General features: G+C 35.1%; 5 protein-coding genes across 5 annotated transcripts; 4 read left to right on the top strand and 1 right to left on the bottom strand.

Moving 5' to 3' along the window:
* Positions 1–2,965: 2,965 nt before the first annotated feature.
* Positions 2,966–5,605, top strand: LOC9306309 (linolenate hydroperoxide lyase, chloroplastic). The gene is made up of 2 exons (XM_002870192.2): positions 2,966–3,479; positions 4,453–5,605. The coding sequence occupies exons 1-2, from the start codon at positions 3,039–3,041 to the stop codon at positions 5,488–5,490; spliced, it is 1,479 nt and encodes a 492-aa protein (XP_002870238.2). The 5' UTR covers positions 2,966–3,038; the 3' UTR covers positions 5,491–5,605.
* Positions 5,606–6,485: 880 nt separating this feature from the next.
* LOC9304276 (senescence/dehydration-associated protein At4g35985, chloroplastic) lies at positions 6,486–8,478 on the top strand. The gene is made up of 5 exons (XM_002870191.2): positions 6,486–7,197; positions 7,284–7,393; positions 7,687–7,853; positions 7,958–8,042; positions 8,187–8,478. Exons 1-5 carry the CDS (start codon positions 6,589–6,591, stop codon positions 8,338–8,340), a joined length of 1,125 nt encoding a protein of 374 aa, XP_002870237.1. The 5' UTR covers positions 6,486–6,588; the 3' UTR covers positions 8,341–8,478.
* LOC9306308 (acanthoscurrin-1) lies at positions 8,450–9,335 on the bottom strand. The gene has a single exon (XM_002868157.2). It carries the CDS (start codon positions 9,032–9,034, stop codon positions 8,639–8,641), a length of 396 nt encoding a protein of 131 aa, XP_002868203.1. The 5' UTR covers positions 9,035–9,335; the 3' UTR covers positions 8,450–8,638.
* A 1,028-nt stretch (positions 9,336–10,363) lies between these two features.
* On the top strand, positions 10,364–12,833 carry LOC9306307 (BI1-like protein). The gene is made up of 4 exons (XM_021017136.1): positions 10,364–10,779; positions 11,854–11,967; positions 12,159–12,316; positions 12,424–12,833. Exons 1-4 carry the CDS (start codon positions 10,488–10,490, stop codon positions 12,628–12,630), a joined length of 771 nt encoding a protein of 256 aa, XP_020872795.1. The 5' UTR covers positions 10,364–10,487; the 3' UTR covers positions 12,631–12,833.
* An 88-nt stretch (positions 12,834–12,921) lies between these two features.
* Positions 12,922–16,820, top strand: LOC9304275 (F-box/LRR-repeat protein 4). The gene is made up of 8 exons (XM_021017135.1): positions 12,922–13,333; positions 13,564–13,809; positions 14,190–14,596; positions 14,884–15,069; positions 15,168–15,360; positions 15,445–15,521; positions 15,597–15,747; positions 16,332–16,820. The coding sequence occupies exons 1-8, from the start codon at positions 13,058–13,060 to the stop codon at positions 16,626–16,628; spliced, it is 1,833 nt and encodes a 610-aa protein (XP_020872794.1). The 5' UTR covers positions 12,922–13,057; the 3' UTR covers positions 16,629–16,820.
* The last annotated feature ends 92 nt before the right edge of the window (positions 16,821–16,912 follow it).

Below are 16,912 nucleotides of genomic sequence, written 5' to 3'. Positions count from 1 at the left end.
ACAAATAAGGGATATGATATGGCATTGGGCCACATCGGGGTCCCAACTTCCTTTCAGAAAAAAAATTAAAATTTGGATCCCAACTTTTATCTTTGATAGTGACGAGTATCGGGTTGGCTCGTTGGACAATATATGTAAAATGAGAATTAAAAAGACTTAGTTATTTATTTTTTATTTTTTTCATTATTTTTCGTTTGGTTTATTATTTATAAGTAGGTGAATAAACTTCTGTTCAGTTCAAGAACCAAGAGTTGCAACTACGCATGTCTTTCTGTCTTACTTGATTCACCCTTTAATTTAATTCTTTATTTCATTTATATATACTATAATAATGCTTCCGGGTTATTTAGATATCCGACCCGTTTATAAATTTTGGTCATAAAAAGTTTGTTGGGTCGGGTTATATTTAACCCAACTCATACACCGGATATTTCATATTTAATAATTTAGATATTTAGAAGATTTGATTAAGATTTAGAATTATGATTCTCCTATCATCTTTGTTTGATTTGTTTTTAACTATTTTGAATCATCATATAATACATAAAGTAAAAAAAAATCAATTTTTTCTACTTATACTGTGATTCGGAATTTTTAAAACGGACATATATTATCCAATTGACGAAAATGTGTGTTCAACGTTCTACATCGATTAAAATATTTATACTATGATTCAGAATCATATCATAAATAAAATCAACATTAATAAAATAAATGAGTTTTTTGGCTGGACGGGTTTGGCAGGACGGGTTTTGAATAAACAATAATAAAAAAATTAAAATATCATTAATCTACTGCTTCAATACGGAGTAAATCCTTAATTTTTTTTAATACCACAAATATTAGACATATTAAATCGGTCTCATTTAGAAAAGATTGTATAAAACTAAAAATTGTCTGTGGTATAATGTTACTTAATAACAATTGTAAACTATAAAATATAAATATCTTAGAAAATGATAAAATTTGAAAACTTTTATATATAATAAATAATCGTTAAATTTAAAAAATTACTACTTTTAGAAAACAAATTAATGGACGGGTTAACAAGTTACAGGACGGTTTATATTTCGGAACGAAGTTATATGGTGGACGAGTTTGAATCAATATTTATAAAATTTTAAAATATCATTAACATGCTGCTTTAATACATATTAAATCTTCAGTTTATTAAATAAAAATATCTTAGAGATTGATATGATTTGTAAACTTTTATATATAATAAATAACCATAAAAATTTAAAATAAAAATAAATCACGGGACGGTTTAAGAAATTACGGAACGGGTTATATTTCGGAACGGATTTATATGGCGGACGAATTTGAATTTATATCATTAACATGCCGCTTTAATACTGGTTAAATCTTCAGTTTATTAACAATTGTATCGTGGACTCGTGATATACCGTTACTTAATAATATAAATAAATATATTATAAGGAGATACAATTTACAAAATATTTTTACATTAACTTTTAAAATAAATTATCCCGTGATGTACCGCGGGTTAAAATCTAGTTAATAGGTAAGAACTCATGCCATGCACATGTGAATTTGATGCTATTTAGCGATGAACTTCACACATATATAATAATACATATTGGTTAAGTTTATTTTTGGTTGTTAGCAATTTTTTTTTTTTTTGTTAAAGGTTAGCTATTTTATTCGTGCATATGGTTTTCAATTTTGGTTATAGATAGAGTATTTGATTATCTACGAAAATTATACATAATCATGTTTGATTTAGCGAGGAACTATAGGATAATTATCAAATTAGACCTGTAGAGTTATTCTCAAGAGATCGAATGCAACACTTAAGGGCCGAATTCTATAAAATTCTCTTCTTCACACAATAAGCTAATAATCTCGAAATTATGCTATAAAATAATAAAAATTAAAATAAAACAGACAGACAATTTTATCAGGTGTCAGGTTTAGGGAAATTTTAGGAAATAAACTAATAATAAATCTAGCAAATTAATTAGGATTATTTAACGAACCGTTCTAGAATTCAAAACACTAATGTATAGCTAACCAACTTCTCGAATACGCTAGCTATCTAATCTAATATCAGATAATTCTACCCTCTCGAATGCGAATTCCTAGATCTAGACTAACATTAAAAACAGGTTTGATATGTTCACATATATTCCTAAACCACCTCTCGTATGAATCTAGAAATTTCTGCCCACCTAAAGTAGTTCTAGTAACAGTTGCCCTCATCAAAACATATCATTCTATGATCAAGTTCTAGTTAGCTACTCTAGAACTAGCTTTAAGAACAACCTAAGGTGAAGAACTCTAAAGATTAATCCTAAGAGATAATAGATTTACTACTTCAAACATGATTAATGAAACATAAAACATGTTTGAATAAATTACAAATAAGAAATAAAAAAGAGAATAGAGTTTAGAATAAATCTTCTCTCTACGGATTTTGAAATCTCTGAAAAGTTGCTCTCTCCAATTATTTTCCAACGGGTTCAACCTCAGAGAATTACAAAGCCAAAAGCAGAAAACAAGATCCTGAAATAGAATTAAAAGCCCTAAAAACTACTTATAATATCTCCAAAAACGTGTAGAGACTAAAGTTGCAAATAGGAAAGTTTTCGGGCTTTAAAACTCCAAACCGTCGAGATTTTTCGCTGGGTCTGATACCGAAATCGTTCCCTCAGCTCTAAATCTCTGGTTTAGCTCCAGAATGGTTATTTTTCTCCAAATTTGTCCCGAACATGTAAAAAACTGAAAAAACTTAAAAAGACACAAGAAACAACAAAAAGACTCTAAAACTGACACATATATCACGGCTAAAATCGGTAAAATCCGTGATATATCACTATACAATAAACAATAGTACAGAAAAAAGATAAAAAAAAAAAAAAAAAAAAAACTGTTTACGAAAAGTCTACAAAATATGCATGTCATTAATTAATGTTCTCTTTCTTCATTTATTTATATCTTTACCAAGATACATCTACAACCGCATGGAAATAGAGGACGAAGAGATAATTTCCAAGAAAAAAAATTAAGCTCAAAAGATGTTACTGAGAACGATGGCGGCTGCTTCCCCGCGGTCACCACCGTCAACACCCCTAACATCACAGCAACCGCCGTCACCCCCGTCGCAGCTTCCCCTTCGTACAATGCCGGGATCGTACGGTTGGCCGGTTGTTGGACCTTTGTCGGACCGTTTAGATTACTTCTGGTTCCAAGGACCCGATAAGTTTTTCCGGACAAGGGCTGAAAAGTACAAGAGCACTGTGTTCCGTACAAACATTCCTCCGACGTTTCCTTTCTTTGGCGACGTTAACCCTAACATCGTCGCCGTTCTCGACGTCAAGTCTTTTAGCCATCTCTTTGACATGGATCTAGTTGATAAAAGAGATGTTCTCATCGGAGACTTCCGGCCTAGCCTCGAGTTCTACGGCGGTGTTCGTGTTGGAGTTTATCTAGACACTACCGAGCCAAAGCACGCCAAGGTTCGTATGTACGAGTGTATATAATTAATACGTAATAAGGTAACAACAAAGTAACGATATCAAATTATATGCTCTACAGGGAGCTTATAGATGAGCATAACCAAATCTTGGGTTTGAGTAGTATCCACAACGGAGATGATTAATTTACCTATTCTCATCTAATTCTAATAAATTTTAATCAAAGGTCAAAAACTCTTTAGTCAAAAAAATAATATATAGATTGTACCACCGTTTACATGATTAAATCATAGTAAGAGACGTAATTTAAATTTTTAAGAAATATTTTTTAACTTTCAAAATTAATCGAACCAAACCTAACTAGTTATCATGAATGAACCACAAAAATATACTTCTAATCATTGTTATCTATAAATTTTAAATACTTTTTAAGTGTACTTTTTTAGTGACTGGATTTGATGTCTAGTGATTTTTACTATCAGTTAATCTAAATGGTTTGGAAAGTTCAAGCGGACTAATGGTTTTTTTAATTTCAGATTTAGAGGATTCATTTTTGAGGCAATTTTTTTTTCTTTCTGAAATTAGTATATTGGTGAAAAATATGAGAAAGACCTGCTGAAAAAATGAAAAAAAATAATAAGGTGGGGAATAATAAGTTTTTAAAAATTGTTGGCACTCTTTTACCAATCATGTGAGCCTTTATTACAGATTTGTTAAAAAAAAGGTTTGTGGTTGTAGTTGTACCATGTTACAAGCTTAGTAGAAACAAAAGTATTATTCTGTAAATCATATAAAACATAACAAAAAACATATTTTTCTTGTATAAAACACGTATTTTTTACCTATTAAAATACAGAAGAAACGTTATAAAAGTTTGGCGTTTTCGACTGTATTCCTTAAAAGTGTTCGCCATTGCAATCGATGAACAGTTTTTTTTTTTTTTTTTTTTCTTTACAATTGAATAATTTAACTTTTTTACATTTTTTTTTTTTTTTTTAACATGTTTTAAACTCAGATAAAAAGTTTCGCTATGGAAATACTAAAACGAAGCTCAAAAGTATGGCTACAAGAGCTTCGTTCAAACCTAAACACTTTCTGGGGAACAATCGAATCCGAAGTTACCAAAAACGGCGCCGCTTCATATATCTTCCCTCTCCAACGTTGCATCTTCAGTTTCCTCTGCGCCTCTCTCGCCGGCGCTGACGTTTCCGTATCGCCGGACATCGCTGAGAACGGTTGGAAAACATTCAATACTTGGCTTGCATTGCAAGTTATCCCCACCACTAAAGTCGGCATTGTTCCTCAACCGCTTGAAGAGATTTTTCTCCATACTTGGCCTTACCCTTCTCTCTTAGTCGCCGGAAATTACAAAAAGCTTTGCAATTTCATCGACGAGAACGCCGTAGATTGTCTCCGGTTAGGTCAAGAAGAATTCGGGTTGACCCGAGATGAGACGATTCAGAATCTTTTATTCGTGTTGGGTTTTAACGCTTACGGGGGCTTTTCCGTCTTTTTACCTTATTTGATCGGAAAAATCTCCGGCGATAATTCCGGTCTCCAGGAGAGGATTAGATCCGAAGTCAGGAAAGTTTGCGGATCCGGGTCGGATCTTAATTTCAAGACGGTCAACGAAATGGAGCTGGTTAAATCAGTGGTTTACGAAACGCTGCGTTTTAACCCTCCGGTCCCGTTGCAATTCGCACGTGCGAGGGATGATTTTCAGATAAGTTCACACGATGCTGTTTTTGAGGTTAAGAAAGGTGAGCTTCTTTGTGGTTACCAGCCGCTTGTGATGAGAGACGCTAATGTTTTTGACGAACCGGAGGAATTTAAACCGGACCGGTTTGTAGGTGAGACTGGGTCTGAATTGCTGAATTATCTCTACTGGTCTAACGGTCCACAAACCGGTACACCGAGCGCTTCGAACAAACAGTGTGCAGCTAAGGACATGGTTACTCTCACGGCTAGCTTGCTCATTGCTGATTTATTTCTCCGGTATGATTCAGTTACTGGCGACTCCGGTTCAATTAAAGCTGTTGTTAAAGCTAAATAGGTTAAAAATTCGATTAGTGTGTTTTATGTAATCAACCTTCAACAGTTTCATTTGTTCGGACTGTATAATTATATATTTAAAATAAAATAATCCGAATTGAAGTTTTTAATTATAACTTTCTTAATGTTCATGATTTTATAGTCTTTCAAAAATTGCCGTCCGCGGAGATGACGAAATTCACATGTAAAAGCTTGCGATATAGCGTGATGACTCTTGTAACCCAACGAAATTATGCTAAAATAAGAGATCTTTTATAGAGAAACACTAGATATGCTATCGATGAGCTTCTTTGAATGTTTTAACCATTTCTCAAGAATGTATTGCTTAACCTTTTTATCGTCGTCCAAATACATTGCACAATGCCTTGACGTAGTAATGTGGGAACTTTCCGTTCACTTTCAAGAAGTTTACATAACGATTCGTCCTTCGTCCCGACAGAAATTGTCTTCCATAGCCTCGAAATGAGAACTTATTGGTTTGTTTGAAGGGGAAGGAGAGAGCGATTGGGCGATCTTTCTTCTTATGCAAGCTTCCACATGGCTCTTTTTGACTAGAGAGATTGCAAAAATTGAGAGAAAGGCTACAAAGAAGATGATAATACTCACGAAGGTCTTCATTATTGCTTCTGGTTGATGTTCTAAGTGAGAATGTGCATGTTAGAGATTAGCTGAAACTGTACATTGTTACGACATAAAACTTGTTTAGTTTTAAGTTGATGTAATCATGTTTCATCGGTTTTAACTTGAAATCAGTTTAGTTTCATTCATGAAGTTTTGTAGTTGGCTTTAAAGATGTTTGGAAAAGGTATAGTTCCACTAATAAATACTATCTTTTAATCGGCTTGCTTGATTATGTAGCCATGTCGGCAACAAGATTATTATTTTATATAATTTTTTGATATTGTCATAAGAGAAGACAAATGTGGTCATGTTGGGGGTCCTAGAAAAAAGTAGTGTGCCTCGATTAGCACCGAAAGTAAAACACTGTATTAATCAATAACTCTTTTTTGTTTTTTATTTACTTCGATAAGATTCTCTTAAAATCAGGAAGAAAATAATTCAATCTTGAGATTGTATCAAGAAACCTCAAAGAGTAAAAATGAGTTTTTTCAGATCAAAGACTTCAAGAACCGAAACACAACAACCATCTTCGTACGGACAACAACAAGACGCCATGTACTCATCTTACCAAACCGTGAGTGACGAAGTGTTATTACAGATTCATGGATGCAGAGCTCATCTCATCAACGGATCCGAAGCTGTAGAGCTCGCCGCCGGAGACTTTGAGCTTGTACAAGTCTTAGACAACAACGTGGCCCTAGCTATGGTCGTGAGGATCGGACGTGACTTACAATGGCCGGTGATTAAAGACGAGCCAGTAGTGAAACTTGACTCTCGTGACTACCTTTTCACGTTGCCGGTTAAAGACGGAGAGCCACTTAGCTACGGTGTTACGTTCTTCCCCATCGATGAAAACGACGTCGTTTTTGTGAATAGTATTGAGTTGTTAGATGATTTCTTGAGAGAGAACTCTTGCTTCTCTTCTTCGTCTTCGTCGTCTTCTTTGAGTGTGAACAATGGAATTGATTGGAAAGAGTTTGCGCCTAGAATTGAAGATTATAACAATGTTGTGGCTAAAGCTATTGCAGGAGGTACCGGGCATATTATTAGAGGGATGTTTAAATGCAGTAATGCTTATACTAATCAGGTTTATAATCATCACTCTCATTAAAATTCCCCCACAAATTAAATGTTAATTTCAAATTGATCTGAATATTAGGTTTTGTTAAACAGGTTCACAAAGGAGGTGAGATTATGATTACAAAGGCTGAGAAGAAGAGTGGTGCCTCGTCAAAAAGAAATGCAATCACAAACAAGAATCAAATCAACAAGAACCTTCAACGGTATAATAATTAACATCTTTTAATATAATTAGGGGTGTTAAAATAGTTACCAAACTGAAAGAGATATGAAATTGATCACTTTGGGTTCATATTTTAGTCATATACTTACTTATTTTAATTTCGAATTTTAGATTATTATTTTTCTGTTCCGTTTGGATTTGGTTTCAATTTTGGTGTAGAATAAAATTTTTGGTTCGATTTGGCTTCGATATATATGAACTCAGCATTTCTAGTTTCTTTGTACATTTTTTCTCTTATGAACCATAATCTTTGTGGAGGTAACACATGTATAGAGTAAGGAAATTGTCGAGAGCAACCGAGAAATTGAGCAAGACAATGTTGAATGGTGTGGGAGTTGTGAGTGGCTCGATGATGGGTCCAGTTGTAAAGTCCAAGCCAGGGAAAGCTTTTTTCTCAATGGTTCCAGGGGAGGTTCTATTGGCTTCACTTGATGCTCTTAGTAAGTTAAATTAATAGTTATTAGCTCCACATCGACACTAGACTAGATTATCTTTTATAATGATCGATGTACTAAAGATAGTTTGATTTGATTTTTGAAATTAGATAAATTACTAGACGCTGCTGAAGCTGCAGAAAGACAATCTCTTTCTGCTACGTCCAAAGCTACTACAAGAATGGTTAGTGAGAGGTAAGTTTCACTTATAAAGTCTTCAATTTTGTTTAGCGTTTTAGTTGTGAGTTCATATAGTCTCGATTGTTTGTTTGTGTTTGTGTGCATGTATTAATACTTGGAGTAAATGTCTCACATAAGTGAGGTTTATAACATGGACAGGTTGGGTGATAGCGCGGGGGAAGCTACGAAAGATGTGCTAGGCACGGTTGGCCACGCAGCCGGCACTGCGTGGAATGTCTTCAATATCCGCAAAGCTTTCTCTCCTTCCTCTTCCCTCACATCAGGGATCCTCAAAAACGCTTCACGAAAGTGATATTTGTTTAATACTCTCATTGCCGATCAGCGTTATATGTATGTTTTGTGTTTGGATTTATTTGTGGGTAGAGACTGTAAGGTTAAAAACCAGAATGTGCAATCTTGAATCTCAAACAAAGGAAACCTCTTTTCTTTACCAAATTGTCCCTCATGTGTCTAAGCAACACAAAGACTCAAACATATCTTTCTTGAAACTAAAAATCAAACAACTTAAACCTACCAAAATCTTTGACCCCAAAAAAAAACCTCACCAAAAACAAATCCTGAAGTTTTTAATTATCGAAGATGATTGAGCCCTAGTTAAATAGAAAAAAGATGATCATGAAAACAATTGCAGATCCATCGGCAAAAGGAGTAATTAGTGTAGACTCTCCATTCCTTGTCGCTGGTCGATGAACCATACCGCCGCCTCTTCCGATCATATGCCCACCTTCTTCTTCTCCACGGCCACCAGCGCCTCCAGCAGCATGGCCTCCTCCTTCAACAGCATGGCCTCCTCCTTCAACAGCATGAGCACCTCCTGCACTAGCATGACCACCTCCTCCACTAGCATGACCTCCTCCTCCACCGTGAGCTCCAGCACCGGCAACAACGGTGGTACACTTGAAGAGAAGTAAAGTGATGATTAGCAGGACGGCGAGTTTCACGGCATAATTGGTAACAAAGTGTGCTCGAGTCTTGGTGATTCTCATGTTGGTAATCAAACATACACCTTTATCAAAACAAAACAAAAAAGTTATCAAAACATATTAGCGTACACTATCTTTGATTCTTAAATTGTTGTTTAATTTGTTACCTTAAAACACAAAAAAGGAATTTGTTATCGTTTTTGAAAAGCCTCTATATATACAGGTAGCTAGGCAAGATTTTTTTTTTTTTTTTTTTTTTTTTTTTTTTTTAACTTTTTGTTGTTAGGATAAGTTGTGATAATTCTCAAATATACTCTTTGTATTTATTTTCCTCAAAATATGGATTTATATTTTGTATAATTATCATTACCCTAATTAACGTAAACGTATAATTGTAATTTGTTGTAAGAATATTACATAAAATCGTATGATTGTAATTTGTAAGTAAACAAGTATCTAGAGTTTGATATAAAACTTTTAATCTAATCACCATACATAACTTTGTAATTTTTATTTTATTTTTACACATACTTTATCAGTTATTCTAAACTTCATAACATAGACTAGCATTTTGAGACTATACAAAAGTTTATATATATATATATATATATATATATATATATATATATATATATATAGCTCGGTTTTTTATAGTTTTTAACATGATCACGATATGTGGCATCCATTGATTAGATTTTGACATGTGTCAAAATAAAAATTATTCTTCTATTTAATATTTGAATTGTATTTGATATTAATTTAATTTAAGGATTTCCATATTTATACTTTCATAAAACTTAGATAAATCCATATATATATATATATATATGTTAATTACTAAATTCGTTAATTTATAAAGATCTACCTATTAAATATGTTTTAAAATAACTAACTAGATAATAAAATGAAGACTATTTACTTTCCATATATTTTCTAATAACAGTTGTCTTATTATTTGGTTTTCAATAAAATTTTAACATATGTTTTCAAATTTTACTTTCATATTTCTCATTGGTTTCCAATTGAAATTCGTCACATGTTTTCAGTTATTTGACTTTAAAAAAACAATCGATTGAGCATACATCCAACCTAACTTATTTGAGTGTTAAATAAATCATGTGATAAATTGCTTGGATTAACTCAATTCATCAAATTTAGAGGGATTGATTCCTTAAATTATAAATAAAAATGTCGACCCATGAACATATATAAAAATATTAATAGTGGACTATTATCCTATCATTAATTAAATTCAGAAGATGTTTCCTCAAAATACCGACTTTTCTCTCCATTCTGTTTGGTCTTTCATTTAAAAGCTAACACTAACACCGTTTTAGAATAATAAAACGCGTTAACATAAACAATCTTGACCGTTCTTTTTGACACGTGTACATCATCTTGTTAGATTAAAGGAAATGACTCGTCTCCTTCGTCAACAGAAAAATATATCTATAATTCGTATTCTTTTCCCAGAATCAACAACCAGATCTGCTTTCGAAGACTCGTAGCTATAGCCATGGAGAAACCGTACGGATACGCGAGCGTGAGCATGAGCGGCATAGATCGTTCCGCCGGGAAGGATATTGATCTTGAGATGGGAGTCGGAGAAGCGACGCTTTACCCTGGGCTAAGTTACGGCGAGAATCAGCTCCGATGGGGATTTATTCGTAAAGTCTATGGAATTCTCTCGGCTCAGCTTCTTCTCACGACGCTTATCTCCGCCGTCGTTGTTCTTAATCCTCCTGTTAACGATGTCTTAACCGGATCTCCTGGGATTCTTCTCTTCCTTTGCATCGTCCCTTTCATCTGTAAGTAGATCTCATTCTTTGCATAAGATTTACCATTTTAGCTTCATAGTTTTTCGTTGATTTGATGTGGTAATTAGAATTCTTATGGTTTGATCTGAGTTTTCTGATTTTGGTCCTTTTTCTTCTAATTAGGCGAATTCGAGTAGTTTGTTTGTGTTGTTGAGATAGTAGATATGATTTTCTTGAATAGACTCTGGTGTTAAGCCTATGATCAAATGTTACTTTTTGCTGCGTAAATTTTAAGGATATATGATGTTGTCGAGATGATTCGACTTCTTTTGTAGTTGTAGCTAATTCTGAAGTCTTGATTGCTTATTATCTATTTGATCAACCTGATTCTGGTTGTCCATTAATGGACCCTTATGTTTATGCATTTCTTTCAGTTTCTCTTCACGGATTGAGTTTCTCTTTAGTCTTTTCTAGATTTTATGTCTTTTGCTATGTTAATATAACTGATGGTTTAGTTGATATAGATCGAGAATTGATTGAATATGCTGAATGGGAGCTTTATGTTTATAGTTGTGATGATAGCTAGTGTATTAATGTTAGGATTTAGAACCGATTTTGCTTTGGTTTTCACTGAAACATAGAACAAAAAAAAAACTCTCTCACCCTCCTGAGCCTAAACCAACCAAAATGCTCGACAACCCCACAAATTTGTTAGATCTCCTATTGACCCTCCTTCTTCCTTCTAACTATATTGTTAACTGAATGTTGGCAAGGGTGACATGGCGATATTTTACAGCTGTAACTGTCTCCTTTTGAAGAAGTTTCAGATAGTTTGTTCTCTATGAGTTATGCTTTTCTTGCCTCTCATTTGGTGTTGGTTTACTTGCTTCAGTAGTCGGAACGATTTTTAGTTTCTTCTTGGAGGGTTTTCTTGGTGGCATCATGTACCTAGTTAGTAATATGTTAGTACCTTGAATTTGTGTTGCTATTTCCTGGAAGATTCTGTGTCAGTTTCTGGAGATGATCTGTATATGCACAGTTGTCCATCAGCTATTTATTTTATGGTGTATATGTTGAGAAAATTTATTGTTCATGTGATTGATTACTGGGAGATAATTTTTGCAGTAATCTGGCCTCTGCACATTTACCACCAGAAGCATCCTGTTAACCTGATTCTCCTTGCTCTCTTCACTGTTTCGTTGAGCTTCACTGTTGGTGTCAGTTGTGCTATGACAGAAGGTTTGTCTATCGTTCCCTTTAATATCATCTGATTCTAACCAATAATATGTGATTTGGTTGCTGTTCTAGCAGCTTCTTAACTCGCTTTACTGTCACAAAGAACACATTATGCCTGACACTTGGAATAGCAAAGTCTGAAAAGTTATATTATAATAACAATCTCTTGTTCTTTTTTCTACGTGTTTTATCAGGAAGAATTGTGCTTCAAGCCTTGATATTGACTCTGTCTGTGGTTGGATCTCTAACCGCATACACTTTCTGGGCTGCAAAGAAAGGGAAAGACTTCAGCTTCCTTGGACCCATTCTCTTCACCAGCCTCATCATTCTTGTAGTGACCAGCTTCATCCAGGTTTGTCTCTCATAATCCTCCCTCCTCTCGATATAACCAAACACCCAATAATTCCACACATACATAAAAGAAAGCCATAAACTTGGTTTGTTGTCATAATATTGCAGATGTTCTTCCCTCTTGGCCCGACTTCTATTGCCATATATGGAGGAATCAGCGCATTGGTATTCTGCGGATACATAGTCTATGATACCGACAATCTCATCAAGCGTTTCACATATGATGAATACATCCTAGCATCAGTGGCTCTCTACTTGGACATCCTCAATCTCTTCTTGACCATATTGCGTATACTGAGGCAAGGTGACAACTGAAAGGCATAAAACGATGCTTCGGTGATGTGATCCGATTTATAACTAAAAGCAGAATCCAAATGCCTTTATGTGTGTGTATATCTAACTTCTGTTTTGAGTATCTACTATCTAGTATATGATGATGCTATGTGGTTAAACGATTGGTAAACAAAATCAAGAAAAAGTCGATTTTCAACTTAATAAATTTGTTAATTTTGGCGGAAGTTTTATACCTTGCTTGTCGTTTCCATTTTGATTGATGATACCAAACGTTCGAAGTTATTACTTGCCTTTATCGATCAATGGTGGTAATGGTTTTACTGTGCTCTCCACAAAAAAAAAAAAAGAACTTTAACCGACCTCATCTTACCAACCGATGACCGATCGATCAGCCATTTCAGAGCGTACAAGCAAAGATTTGATATCAACAGCAATCTCTCTCTGAATCATGCGAGGTCACGATCGGATTAACAATTGCTTGCCGGAGGAACTACTCCTCGAGATATTCCGGCGACTTGAATCGAAACCCAACCGCGACGCTTGCTCTCTCGTCTGCAAACGATGGCTATCTCTAGAGCGATATAGCCGAACCACGCTTCGTATCGGCGCTTCATTTTCTCCCGACGACTTCATCTCCCTTCTCTCTCGCCGCTTCCTCCATATTACATCCATCCACGTCGACGAGCGTCTCTCCGTCTCCCTTCCTTCCCTCTCTCCTTCCCCCGTATGTTTCTTCATCTGATTTTGGGATCGGATCGAGAAATTTTTGTATAGGAATTTGAATGTTAATTTTGTATGGATCTGGATGGTATTTGGTTATTGGACTCATTTCTGATTGGAGAACATATGAAATTGATCTAGAGCATAGTGTAGGTAGCTTTATCCTTCTGAATTTATGCTTAAACTTAAGAAGCTTATGAAGTTTTTGCTTTGCACTTATCAATTATTTTGCAGAAAAGAAAACGTGGGAGGGACAGTTCGTCGCCATCGTCGAGTAAGCGGAAGAAATTGATTGGTAATAAACATTCTGGAGCTGAGAATGTTGAGTCTTGTAGCTTGACTGATGCGGGTTTGACTGCTCTTGCGGATGGATTTCCAAAAGTAGAAAACTTGAGCTTGATATGGTGCCCTAATGTTTCAAGTGTGGGTTTGTGTTCCCTTGCTGAGAAGTGCATTTCACTTAAATCTTTGGATTTACAGGTAATTTAATCCTCATGTTACTACACTTGATCTTTTTGATTGAAATTGTATAAAAGATTTATTTTGAAGCACATGTGGTTTTCAGCTACTTCGTTAGTATATCGTGGAAGTAAGTGGAAGTAATTCCTTGTTAGTTCAGGTCGCATGGATGCCCCATTGTTTCCTTTTATGAGAAGTACTTCCAATTTTCTGATATATGGATAGCTTTAATCATGCTCCCCTAGAAATTATGCTTCAGATACTTTTGATCATTTGACAAAAGTATATCTCTCTTATCAGCCCGGAACAACTGTTCTTGCTTAGTTAGACCTGTTAATATTCTTTTCCAATATCCTCTTGATAAAAAATATGATCTCATATGCTTATGATATGGTCTTTAGGGTTGCTATGTTGGAGATCAAGGCTTAGCAGCTGTTGGAAAGTTTTGTAAGCAACTCGAAGAACTAAATCTGCGCTTTTGTGAAGGCTTAACTGATGTTGGAGTTATTGACCTTGTTGTTGGTTGTGCGAAGTCCTTAAAGTCTATTGGTGTTGCTGCGTCAGCAAAAATTACAGATTTATCTCTGGAAGCAGTTGGTTCTCACTGTAAATTACTAGAAGTTCTGTATTTGGATTCTGAATACATCCATGATAAAGGATTGATAGCGGTGGCTCAGGGATGCAACCATTTGAAAAATCTGAAGCTTCAATGTGTTGGTGTGACAGATAAAGCATTTGCTGCAGTGGGAGACTTGTGTACTTCGTTGGAGCGATTGGCTTTGTATAGCTTTCAGAATTTTACTGACAAGTTAGTTATCCTGTTCCTTTTAAGTGCCTTTGGCTTTTTGATGAGCACAATCCAATCTTTCTAGTACTTAATTTTCAACTGTTAGAGAAGTCAGGGGATCAGGAAACCTCAGGCTTTGGTCTCGTCTTGCGTGCTCGTATTAAATGTTGTCTTGTGAACTTATTGCCCAATGTTGGTTTGATCATTTGAAGGACATGGAAGAACACTTGCCTTATAGACCTTTGTTTATCTTTGTGATGGCCTTGTGTAGGATGATATTTTTACTTGATTTTTATTTTGTATTTCAGGGGCATGCGGGACATCGGTAAAGGGTCTAAGAAGTTGAAAGATCTCACTCTAAGTGATTGCTACTTTGTGAGTTGCAAAGGTTTAGAAGCTATTGCTCATGGTTGTAAGGAACTTGAGCGTGTTGAAATTAATGGATGCCACAACATTGGTACACGTGGAATAGAGGCAATTGGAAATTTTTGCCCGTATATTTTCTTCCTTACTTTCTTTATTTCTTGTTGACAGCACTGAAATCACTATGGGATGGATCATTGATTAAACCGTTATTTTCGGGTATATGCAGGCGCCTCAAAGAGTTAGCTTTATTGTATTGCCAAAGGATTGGTAATTCCGCTCTTCAAGAAATTGGAAAAGGCTGTAAATCCCTAGAAATGCTTCACTTAGTAGACTGCTCAGGCATTGGAGACAGCGCTATGTGCAGTATTGCTAAAGGCTGTCGCAACCTCAAGAAACTTCATATCCGCAGATGCTATGAGGTATAATTTTCTCATCTCTAAATATAATGTATTTTCTTAATCTATTGACATAGAAACTGGTATTTGCGTTTTTCTTATATATAGATTGGAAACAAAGGAATTATAGCTATTGGAAAGCATTGCAAATCACTAACCGAGCTTAGTCTCCGGTTTTGCGATAAGTAAACCCTGCAACTCGTTGAATCTTGTTTCTTAAACAGTACCGGAACAAAATCTAATCGTTTTATCTCATTCAGAGTTGGAAATAAAGCATTGATCGCCATTGGAAAAGGTTGCTCCTTACAACAACTAAACGTAAGTGGTTGTAATCAAATCAGTGATGCTGGAATATCAGCAATCGCCAGAGGCTGTCCTCAACTCACTCACCTCGACATTAGTGTTCTTCAGGTAAATAGAACCAACCCTTGTTTGAAAAATCGCTAGGCGCTAGTCGGGCGCTCGGCATGGGCCTAGCGATTAATCGGAAAATCGGATTAAAATCGGGGATTAATCGGGGATTAGTTTTAGGGTTATTTTAATATTTTTAAAACATATTAATCCAATATTATTTTTAAAATTGCAGTAAACAAATAAAAATGTATTTTTGAGACAAATATTTATGATTTTTATTAAAATATGAACATAAATTATTGTAAAACATTACAAACTCCCAATTCAAATGATTGAATAACAAAAATAAAAAGTTTTTTTATACTGGCAATCTAAAAATAATCGGGGTATGTAAGATTAGGCGGGGAATAATCGGATTAGGCGGGGAATAATCGGATTAGGCGGAGAATAATCGGGTTACTGATTTTTTAGGGGATTAGTCATTAATCGAGGCGGACAGGGTAGGCCTAGCGATTAAGCGGGGAGTAATCGGGTCTAGGCGGGGATTTTTAGAACAGGGGAACCAACCTTGGTTTCTTCAGACAAAAGCGTGTGTGTTTGTTTGAGATCTCAAAGCTTGGACGTTTGATGACAAATTTCAGAACATTGGAGACATGCCGTTGGCTGAGCTTGGAGAAGGATGTCCAATGCTGAAAGACTTGGTTTTGTCCCATTGTCACCATATAACAGACACTGGTCTGAACCATCTTGTACAGAAATGCAAACTTCTGGAGACTTGTCACATGGTTTACTGCCCAGGGATCACTTCCGCTGGAGTGGCTACAGTCGTCTCGAGCTGTCCACACATCAAGAAAGTGTTGATAGAGAAATGGAAAGTGACCGAGAGGACGACAAGGAGAGCTGGATCTGTTATCTCTTATTTATGCATGGATCTGTAGATCGTAATTTCAAGGTTGGTTTAGAAGATTTGTGTTTATGTTTTCTGAATAAAGAAATAACTTTAGTCCAAACTTATGCTGAGACATTGTTTGTTTGTAAACTTCATATATTTATATGTTTATGTGAACTGGTTTGTACAGGATGAAAAGTTTGTCGGGAAAGTATTTTATGATAGAAACACTAAAATCATTGAAACGTCATCTCTTATGGTTACTATTAGTAACTTTTATGGTTATGAAATTCTTACCATAAACCAATGCACCTGAAATTCGTTGCAACATTT

The sequence above is a fragment of the Arabidopsis lyrata genome, assembly GCF_000004255.2.
Source record: "Arabidopsis lyrata subsp. lyrata unplaced genomic scaffold ARALYscaffold_7, whole genome shotgun sequence".
In the NCBI taxonomy this organism is placed as follows: Eukaryota; Viridiplantae; Streptophyta; class Magnoliopsida; order Brassicales; family Brassicaceae; genus Arabidopsis; species Arabidopsis lyrata.
The sequence above is the reverse complement of the archived record's forward strand: the minus strand, read 5'-3'. Positions and strand labels throughout refer to the sequence as shown.

What these genes read in the sequence shown, in the direction of transcription:
- LOC9306309 (XM_002870192.2), top strand. Translation starts at nt 3,039, where the DNA reads ATGTTACTGAGAACGATGGCGGCTGCTTCCCCGCGGTCACCACCGTCA. An exon ending in CCGAGCCAAAGCACGCCAAG is followed by an intron (nt 3,480 to 4,452) that starts GTTCGTATGTAC and finishes TTTTAAACTCAG; the next exon opens with ATAAAAAGTTTCGCTATGGA.
- LOC9304276 (XM_002870191.2), top strand. Translation starts at nt 6,589, where the DNA reads ATGAGTTTTTTCAGATCAAAGACTTCAAGAACCGAAACACAACAACCA. An exon ending in GTAATGCTTATACTAATCAG is followed by an intron (nt 7,198 to 7,283) that starts GTTTATAATCAT and finishes TTTGTTAAACAG; the next exon opens with GTTCACAAAGGAGGTGAGAT. An exon ending in GGCTTCACTTGATGCTCTTA is followed by an intron (nt 7,854 to 7,957) that starts GTAAGTTAAATT and finishes TTTTGAAATTAG; the next exon opens with ATAAATTACTAGACGCTGCT.
- LOC9306308 (XM_002868157.2), bottom strand. Translation starts at nt 9,034, where the DNA reads ATGAGAATCACCAAGACTCGAGCACACTTTGTTACCAATTATGCCGTG.
- LOC9306307 (XM_021017136.1), top strand. Translation starts at nt 10,488, where the DNA reads ATGGAGAAACCGTACGGATACGCGAGCGTGAGCATGAGCGGCATAGAT. An exon ending in TTGCATCGTCCCTTTCATCT is followed by an intron (nt 10,780 to 11,853) that starts GTAAGTAGATCT and finishes TAATTTTTGCAG; the next exon opens with TAATCTGGCCTCTGCACATT. An exon ending in CAGTTGTGCTATGACAGAAG is followed by an intron (nt 11,968 to 12,158) that starts GTTTGTCTATCG and finishes GTGTTTTATCAG; the next exon opens with GAAGAATTGTGCTTCAAGCC.
- LOC9304275 (XM_021017135.1), top strand. Translation starts at nt 13,058, where the DNA reads ATGCGAGGTCACGATCGGATTAACAATTGCTTGCCGGAGGAACTACTC. An exon ending in TTTCAGAATTTTACTGACAA is followed by an intron (nt 14,597 to 14,883) that starts GTTAGTTATCCT and finishes TTTGTATTTCAG; the next exon opens with GGGCATGCGGGACATCGGTA. An exon ending in ATATCCGCAGATGCTATGAG is followed by an intron (nt 15,361 to 15,444) that starts GTATAATTTTCT and finishes TCTTATATATAG; the next exon opens with ATTGGAAACAAAGGAATTAT.